At 35.9% G+C, this 10,230-nt stretch overlaps 1 protein-coding gene across 2 annotated transcripts in view; it reads right to left on the bottom strand.

Moving 5' to 3' along the window:
- Window positions 1-5,858: 5,858 nt before the first annotated feature.
- LOC125670613 (cytosolic carboxypeptidase 6-like) overlaps window positions 5,859-10,230 on the bottom strand; it is a 50,238-nt gene continuing 45,866 nt past the window's right edge. Inside the window, exon 12 of one of the 2 annotated variants that reach the window (XM_048905858.2) lies at window positions 5,859-8,298. In XM_048905858.2, coding sequence (XP_048761815.1) covers window positions 8,178-8,298 — 121 coding nt within the window. In that variant the 3' untranslated portion in view covers window positions 5,859-8,177. The remainder of the gene's footprint in view (window positions 8,299-10,230) is intronic. The other variant, XM_048905860.2, reaches the window with a different exon arrangement.

The following is a 10,230-nucleotide window of genomic DNA, read 5'->3' as shown; positions in this document are numbered from 1 at the left end:
GTAGATGTATAGCAATTTTTTTTTTTTTTTACAAATTTATGTGCAAATATTGCATTATACCCCTTGCATTCGCAGTTTGGGGATGGAGGTGTATAGGAATAGCCTTGTTTGTCTTGTTATGTGGTGTACAAGTTTTTAAACACATTTAATTACTTGCTAAAACTGAATTTATTTAATTTACACCAATGGTGAGAACATGCGAAGAGGATCATCTCTAGATGGTGATATTGGGGCCATATAAATGCAAGACCAAATTGCGATGGTCTGCGTCAAAGTATGATAATGGCTCGTCGACGTTATGGATGGCAAATTGCAATTGATGGTCTAGCACATCATTGACTGATGGTGCGGGGTTCAGTAACGTTCGTGAGATCATGTTATTATGACGTCATTTGCAACTTTTTTCAAAATCACTCCGAAGAAATGCAACTTCAGTTTGCCCCAACGAAGGTTCTTTCTGCTGGCACTAATGTCTTCGGGATAATGGAGGGAGGCACAAGTGATTAAGATTGACATGGATGATAGCAAGGGCAAGTATACACTATTGAGGTCTGTGAGAACAAAAAAGTACAATGTTTTCCAAATATCTACTTCGCCCAAACATGCTGTAATTTAGTACTTTTGACTTAATAACATGACAATTAAATGGTAATGGAAGAAGTTTTAATTTTTTTTTGCATGGATTTTGCTTCGATACTTTGGTGAAACAACACATGGTTAGTACAGTCTGTACCAAAACACTGTGTCCATTCAGTTTTCCAAACTAATGGACTTCCGCGTGTCGCTACATCACACTTTCCCACATTCGTATCGCACTTCAGCGCATGAGTATGGACCATCGCACTTTGGCATGTCACACCATCGGGGTTTAGCACAGGCCATTGCATTTTGGTGTGGCCATTGCACTTTTGAGTCCTACAAGAAAAAGTTTTAGAAGGAACTATGGTATACTTCTGAGGGTGAAAGTTTTTGTATTTGGTAACAAATTTAACTAATTTCTGCGGTTGCATTGATCTATATTTTGTGATTCTATTTTGTGAATTTTTCCCATTCACAAAAAAATGGATTACTGCCGAAAATACCATTACACTGTATTTCCATGTTGCTGAAATAATTGTCTCAATAGTGAGTATTGGGGCAAGGACATCGTCAGAAACCCTTGGTCAGTCGCACTTCTTTTGCACCGACAATGGGGCAAGAATTTGGGGTCCAAAGTAACTGATTTTCTCTTTTGCATAGAATAATGAAACTTCAGACAGACTCCTCCTGATAGCATTGAAATGATGCCTATTGATATTGGGGTCAAAAGGTCAAGTAAACGAGGCATGTATACAAGAAATTTTGAAAGCTATTTCGTTTTGTATTAATACTGAAATAATTAGACTCGAATATTCATAGCGAGAACATGAGAAACAAAAATAATCGCTAGTGATTTTGGGGTCAGATCCATCTATTAATTAGTCCGATAAAGAAGTTTAAAGCTATTACATAATTAATTGCTGAAGCTGAATTGATGCAACTTACCATGGTAGATAATTTCAAAGATTTTCATGTACATTGTATACCTATTTTGCGTGTGCCCTGAATGGGGGTATTGATTGCATTATTAGTCCCGTTACGAAAGTTCTAGCAATGTAGAAATGAGTGGTAGCATTGTACCCAAAATGGCTGTAATTCCAAGGCCTTCTTCACATAATTTGGACTTGTACTTAAAAGGGCTGTAACTTCCAAGACCTTCTTCACATAATTTGGACTTGCACCATAAGGGAAAATGGCTCCAGATTGCAACTGGTTTGTTTTGCAAATATAAACCATCCTGGCACAAAAGGAAATCTGAAAAGTTACCTCAAACTGTACACTGGAGGAATAGTTTGGAGAATAAATGCCAACAGAGAATTGGAGATTCTGATATTGTAATGGGTTATTTCTGTTCACTAATTAACTATGAGTGTGGGGTACAATTTTTTTTTTTTTTTACCAGTGATGCTTGCATCACCTGTTCAGTAAGTGATTTAATGAAAGCCAACTGTGAAAGATCCGAGTTGAAAGTAAAACTCTTTCAAATGATTGGTATTGCCTATTCATATATATTTGTAGGCGATATTGCCTATATAAATGAATAAATTGTGGTATCTTGTTTAGAAAAATGTACTAAACGATAAAAGAAGCAATAATTTCTTCCACTCCCGGAGAAATAAATAACAAAATCTTTTGATTTCTTGAAATACTTTATTGGGAGAACTTAATTTTTCCCAAAACCCTTAAAATTTGTGTCATAAATTTATTAATTTCACCTTATAAAATATGATAAAAAATAGTGCAAATGACTAAATAGGAGACATATTTCAAGCTCTATAAAACCTGTAAAATCCCAGACACCCTGCCTCATAAAGTGGCGCCCCCCGTAACCACAATTCCTGAATCCGCCGCTGTATTCTCATCAATTTGAATGGACATATCACCTGAATGGGTGAAGCAGTGCACTCCTATGCCAAGATACTGAATGTGAAAGTGCCCAGAATTCTAATTACACTTTTGCCTCGTCAGTCTAGACACCTACAGACAACTAAGAGTTTGGATAACTGAATCACTATAAGAGAAAAACAAACTGGTTACAAAGAATATCGGAAGCCCAACTGTATATATAGCTTTATGACACCAAAATTGAGTTCAGGTCATAACTTTTTACCATTAGTGGTAGAAGGACCATGAATGAATGCAAGCTAATTCTAGTGCATGTAATCTTTTTTTTTATACCCTGAACTTGTCCAAATGACTGGGTTCAGGAACAAGAGGCCCATGGGCCACATCACTTATCGGAGTCACCTTGGCCCATATTTAAAGATTTTCCCTATACAATTTGTATATTCGCATGTAAACCTTTTATCCCTATTGTGGCCCCAACCTGCTCCCGGGGGGGGGGGGGGGGGGGGGGGCCATGATTTTTACAAACTTGAATCTGCACTATGTCAGAAAGCTTTCATGTATAAATGTAAACTTCTCTGGTCTATTGGTTCTTGAGAAGAAGATTTTTAAGGATTTTCTCTATATATTTGTCTGTAAAACTTTGATCCCCATTTTTGGCCCCACCCTACCCATGGGGGATCATGGTTTTAACAAACTTGAATCTGCACTTATGTTGAGAAGCTTTAATGTAAATGTAAACTTTCTGGCCCAGTGGTTCTTAAGAAGATTTTCCATATGTAATTGTATGCAAAACTTGATCCCCTATTGTGGCCCCATCCTACCCCCAGGGTTCATGATTTTAACAAATTTGAATCTGCACAATGTCAGGAAGCTTTCGTTTGAATTTCAGCTCTTCTAGTCTAGCGGTTCTTGAGAATATTTTTAAATGACCTGGCCCACCCTATTTTTGCATTTTAAAAATTATTTCCCCTTTGAAGGGAGCATGTCCCTTCATTTAAACAAACACGAAGGCCCTTCACTCAAAGATGCTTTTTGTCAAGTTCGGTTAAAATTGGCCTAGTGGTTCTGGAGAAGAAGTCGAAAATGTAAAAAGTTTATGGACAGATGACGGACAACAGGCGATTAGAAAAGCTCAGGTGAGCTAACAAGAGAACAGTACATAATACGCCCCTGGAAAGCTAATATAGGGTGTTTTTCTTGCACCATGATTTGTAGAACTTGGCTTCAAGCACAAATCATAAATATAGATTTAAGGTATCACAGAGTTCGGGCCCAAAACGGGCTTAGCCCCTGTGGCTTCAAGTCGTATCAGCAATCATCAGGGTGTGACATCTTTGCATCGTAAAAACAAGAGAAATCATGTACTGTCTATGTAATATTTTCGCTTGGCATAAGATGTATATATGTGTATCAAGTTTGATGGTCCTAGACCCAACGGTTCGGTCTGTATCCTGCTACTACAACCTTGACCTTAAGAAACAATAGCCATCCTCCACTTGTCATAAAGTGTATGTGTACCAAGTTTGACGGTCCTAGCCCCAACAGTTTGGTCTGTATACTGCCTACAATATTTTCCTACTAAGTGATACTGTGGCCTTGAAATATAATAGGCATCTTCATCTCATTATGGTGATCAAATGTACCAACTTGCAATATCTTGCAGCTTACGGTTAGGTTTGTATCCTGCCTACAAGGCCTTACTGTGATACTACGACCTTGACCTTTGACCTCTAACCTTGAAAAACAATAGGCATCTTTCATTGTGGTGATCAAAAGTACCAACTTGCAATATCCTGGAGCTTACGGTTCAGTTTGTATCCTGCCTTTATGGTTTTCCTACTACATGTATAAGTAATACTATGACCATGATCTTCAAAAACAAAAGGCATCTTGCTCTCATCATGATGATCAAATGTACCAAGATGCAATATTCTGGAACTTAGTTTGTTTTGTATTCTGCCTACAGGCATCGTTGCACGCCACAGCTGAAATGTACGCTCCTCTTCCTTTTCACCCGTGGCTCTCGGTGTGACAATCTTCGTTTCAAATAAATATGCACAATGTGATCCAGCCAATCGCTGAGCTTCTGAGCAAGACTTAATCAGAGATTTAAACTGTTTATAGAATGCGGTTATATTACTCCAACCGATCAGAATGCTTGTTCTTCCACTAACAAACACAAAATCATTGTGTACACGGGTGTTTAACATTGGCAGTTATGAAATTGCATTTATGAGGATCATAATGATGTTTTTCTGTCACTGAGAACAGATGGTGAGAAGTCTTTATAGTACCGAGTGTTTCTAATGTATTATTTGGAGACTAATGACGAAGAGTGTTGTGTATTGGTTATTAACCCAACCCCCTTTTTGGAACAAGTGGACATATATAAAAAATAAACCACGAAACTGTTCAGATGTCATCGATCTGTAGGACTTTTGTTTAACATAATTTCAGGGCAAAAAGAACACGTTTTCATTGACACATCCATTATAGCTGTTTTACTTCTATTGATAACAGATTACGTTATTCTCACCATGCATATTTAAAAGAAACGAAGAAATTATAACGCAGAGCCTCAGCCTCGGATGAAAGGGAAGAGGAGCATACGTTTCAGCTGTGGCTTGTGACGATGGCCTACAAGGTTTTCATACAAAGTAATACTACGACCTTGACCTTTTGACATCTGACCTTGAAAAACTTCCTCTCATCATGGTGATCAAATATACCAAGTTGTAATATCCTGGAGCTTACGGTTCGGTTTGTATCCTGCCCACAAGGTTTTCCTACTTGATTTTCCTACCAAGTGATACTATGACCTTGACCTTTGATCTTGAAAAACAACAGGCATCTTCCTCTCATGGTGATCAATTGTACCAAGTTGTAAAATCCTGGAACTTATGGTTTGGTCTAGATCCTGCCAACAAGGTCCGGACAGACAGACCCTAACAATAATACGTCCCGTCTTCAACGAGCGTATAAAAACTATCCAGGATAATTTTTTTTTTGTGCACAGTATTTTTCTTGGTAATCTCGAACTGTTGCAGAAATAGTTGCAGATATGCTTCACTATATGAATACAATATACATTCATATTGATAAAATCACCACTGATGTAAATTTTTTGCAATGAAAAGGTGAAGATAATGAACAGTAATCAATCTCACAACTCCTAAAAGGAATACAAAATCAAGTTGAGCAAACACGAATCCCTGGATATACCATAGGTGGGATCAGGTACCTAGGAGGAGTAAGCATCCCCAGTCGACCGGTCACACCTGCTGTGAGCCCTACATCTTGATCAGGTAAATGGAGTAATCCATAGTTAGAATCAGTGTGCCAAGAACAGCCGAACAATTGGTATGAAACATGTCAGACAGCAATCTTAATGTTTAATTATGGAGCTTAAAGTAAAACTTTCAAAGACAATACATATATAAAGTATTTAATTTTATTGGTGAAGCATTCATCATTAACAAATCATGACTCTTGATGACAATATCAAGTTATAATAATGAAATATCGACTAAAACTTTCTACTACTTAATAACAAGTTAGATAAGTATTCATACAGTGGTTCAAAATTGACATGTCATGCACACAGGACTGGAAACTGATCAGTTTATTCAGTTCAATAAGCAAGCGAGGCCATGGGATACATTGCTCACCTGAGTCACCAAGGTACTGATGTTAAGATTTTTAAAAAAAAAAAAATTTTCAATTCTCAATTGATGCCACAGCTTGGCCCCAACCTAGTCCCACTAGGTCATGACATAACCAAATTGGAATTCACACAACATGGGGATGCCTCAAAACCAATATGACTAACATGATCTTGCTGTCCTGGAGAAGGTCAAGGATGAAGGTAAGAAATGAAAGGTCTTGCCATAAAAAATCTTTATACATTATATGAAAGCTCAACCACATATATTTCAGGAGATATTGAATGGGTTAAGTTTTCTTAAATGTATGTCAAACGTCAAGGTCAAAATGTTTGTTACTATAAAAAAGGTCTTGTCACAAGGAATGCATATATGAAAACCCTATCAGTATCACTTATCATCACCACAGAATTTTCCACAATTCTTAACTATCTCCACTTCAAAAAGGGTGTGGCATTTCATTTGAAAAAAAAAACAAAAACTTGAATCCTCTTTACCAAAGCATGCTTTGAGGCAAGTTTGGTTGAAATTAGCTCTGTGGTTCTGGAGAAGTCTAAAATGTTCAAAGTTTACATACAGATGGATACACGACAAAGGGTGATCAGAAAAGCTCTCTCAAACTTTCAGCTCAGGTGACCTACAAAGTGAGGACTCCAGGTATAAATCTAAACTTATTTGATCTCTGATTTTTTTGAAATGGGAAACATTTAAAGAAGACTTTTCTTATAAAGTTTCATTGTAATGTAGATATAGTATTCAAAGACCATGCATTTAATATTTTGTATATATGTGACCTTGACCTTTGAACCTAAAAAAAAGTGACTATTGGGAAATCTTTATGATAGACCCAGTTGCAAGAAGGTTAATTAACTTTTAACTAACAGTAAACTTGTCACCAACTCTTACATTTATACAGTGATAACTAGTCGTGCAACGGGTCCAGTTTAATTACCAAAGATCAAATAGTATTTTAGATATTATTCAGAAATAATTTCTTACCATATATGAGCTGTCAATCTTGAAATATGACCCTCCAAAGAAAAATGGGTTGTCCTTTTGTGATGCGAGTTTTCATTATCTGAGATATAATGTACTTCTGTTACCTTGACCTTCTGACTCAAAATTCTACAGGGGTCATCCCCCTGAATCATGGAAACTCTGCATGTGAAATTTTACTGCTAAAACTCCAACAGTATTTGAGATATCACCATAAACCATTTTTTGTCACATTGTGGCAAAGAGGACTATTAGGCTAAAAACAATGGGGTCTTCCATAAATCATGGGGAGAGTTATCATGTGATATTTCCTTACTAAAACTTAAATATGGTATTAGAGATATCTGGGAAACGCACAGACCCAAATTAAAATTCCATGGTTTGGTGAAAGAATGAGACTTTGTTGCCGTCAAGCATTAATGGACAACATATGTACATTGTCAGAAACTGAAATCCTGCAAAATTGCAGTGTACTTTTATAAAATAACAAAAACTGCTGCTTAGTTATGGAAGAGAGTATAAAAGCAGTTTTGTAATTTTTTTTGTATGATATGTATTGTCCTATACATAGACTAAATCTAAATTTAAATGTACACAAGTCAAAAGTGACTGATGGTACACACACATGTCAGAAGGAATTGGCACATATTTTATAAAACATCTATCAAAGAAAATTTACTTGATGTCAAAAATAAAAAATAAAATTTTTCAAATATAAAACAGCCATTGTGATCCCTTACAGATAAGAAGTGGGCAGCACAACAATATAAATTATGATATAAATACATCACAGTCAGTTCATATTCCTATTGAATAGAAATTATCATTTTTACATTCACAACACAATAAATTGCAGCAATACAAAAATACCTCATGATAACATTTTTCAAATGTCTCATTAAATCTATGTGCAATGGTAAATATGTAATGTTAATCATCAATAACTAATGATTTGTTCATCATCACATATTCATCAGTTGAACTCGACATAAAAATAAGTTTTTACATGCTTCGAATTATTGACAAAGCTGTAATTATGATGTAAATTTACATTTGAGTAGAATACTAGTCATTAGGAAATTTGAGGGAGTATCAGTATCGTCGATTTTCCCTCAGCTGAAGCCTAATGGAGGAGGAAGATTCCGAGAAAGCATTGCTGCTGTTGATACTAAAATCTCGTTGGTACGACTTTCTAACACTACGCTCATCCAACCTAAAATAGAGATGAAACATTTTTACTTAATGTCTTCCAACTATTAATTACAGATTATTTGATGCGAAATTTTTTTTTTTAACAATTTCAATTGTTATTCATTGAAACATGCATTAAGTTACTGTTCCCACATGCAGTATACATTTGTGAATTAGGTTTGAGGGCAATATATGATATGTTGCCTGAAAGGTGTTAGGTCCAAATAAGATAGATTGGTTCAAGAATCTGACAAAACCCACATTGTCCTGAGGACTTGGCTGACAAATTGTATATCGTAGTTACTCTTATATCAAAATATTCCCATTATGCAGATTTTGTTTGTTCTGCCTAGGAGAGTTCCTGCTATGGAACTTAATATAGTTTCTCTCGATCATGCTACACAAATGAAATGATAATTAATAATAATGCTAAATAGATGAGGCATCACCAGTCCAACATTGTTTAAAATGAAATTTTATTGAACACATAAACGTTTTAGTGCAATTTGTTGGACTTTTCATTATAAAGATAAAATCCACACAAGTATAACGATGGCTATAAGCACAAACCAGTGAATATGGTAAAACATAGATATCTATTTTGTATACACAATACCAGATACTTCTACTTTTAAAGAAAAAGCTATGTGCTTAATTGTATATACATATATAATGAAAAAAACTGTGCTCAAATAAAATGAAAAACAAGAGATATTTGTAAAACACATATGCCCCCATGGTGCAAAATTGAAAAGGGTTTTACACACACATCATTTAATTGATAGTAGTATCATCAATTCAAAATATTGAGCAGACAATATCTTCCTATGTCAAAAGTGGATTGACAATGTGACCTAAAAATCAATAGGGGTCATCTTCTCCTTATGGTGTACCAGTGTACCAAGTTTGGTGTCAATCAAGCAAATAATTCTTAAAATTTAGGAGACAATATATTACTATGTCCAGTTTAACCCTTGACCTTTGACCATGTGACCTCAAAATCTATAGGGGTCATCTTCTCCTGAAGATGTACCACTGTACTAAGTTTGATGTCTGTCAAGCAAAGGATTCTAAAGATATTGAGTGAACAGTATATTCCTATGTCCAGTTTGACCTTGACCTTTTTTGACCATGTGACCTCAAAATCAATAGGGGTCATCTTCTTCTAAAGATATACCAGTGTACCAAGTTTGATGTTTGTCAAGCAAAGGGTTCTCTAGACATTGAGTGGTCAGTATATTTCTATGTCAAGTATGACCCTTGACCTTTGACCATGTAACCTCAAAATCAACAGTGGTCATCTACTCCTTAGGATGTACCAGTGTACCAAGTTTGATGTCTGTCAAGCAAAGGGTTCTCAAGATATTGAGTGGACAGTATATTCCTCTGCCCAGAGTAGATTGACCCTTGACCTTTGGACCTGAAAAACAATAGGGGTCCTCTTCTACTCATAACCAACCCACATATGAAATATCATTACAATCGAGTGAATGGTTCTCAAGATATTGAGCAGACAACATGTTTTCTACCGACCAACCAACCGACATACAGGTGCAAAGCAATATGCCCCTCTTCTTTGATAACACTGAAATATTCAATAATTGAGAGAACTTTAAAGTACTCATCAGTGAACCTTCCAGTAGAAATATGAAATTTTTGGGATTACTGTAAACAAGCATTCAGAGTAATGCATAGCAATACAATACATGTTCCTATCAGCCCCAAGTCAAGCCGTCTGCATACCTGTCAACAGATTGCAGTGCACAAGAATAACCAAGTCCCATGATATAAAAGTCAGACTCAAATTCTATATTTTCTAAGTCCAAGGGTCATAACTCATCAAAACATCAATGGACCATAACAAAATTCAAAATTGATCTTTAACTTGTCATGGTAAAGCAATGTACCAAATATCAAATGACTATCTGCAAGCATGATGAAAAATACTGTGGAA

This window comes from Ostrea edulis, chromosome 4 (assembly GCF_947568905.1).
Source record: "Ostrea edulis chromosome 4, xbOstEdul1.1, whole genome shotgun sequence".
In the NCBI taxonomy this organism is placed as follows: Eukaryota; Metazoa; Mollusca; class Bivalvia; order Ostreida; family Ostreidae; genus Ostrea; species Ostrea edulis.
This window is presented reverse-complemented; position numbering and strand designations above follow the sequence as displayed.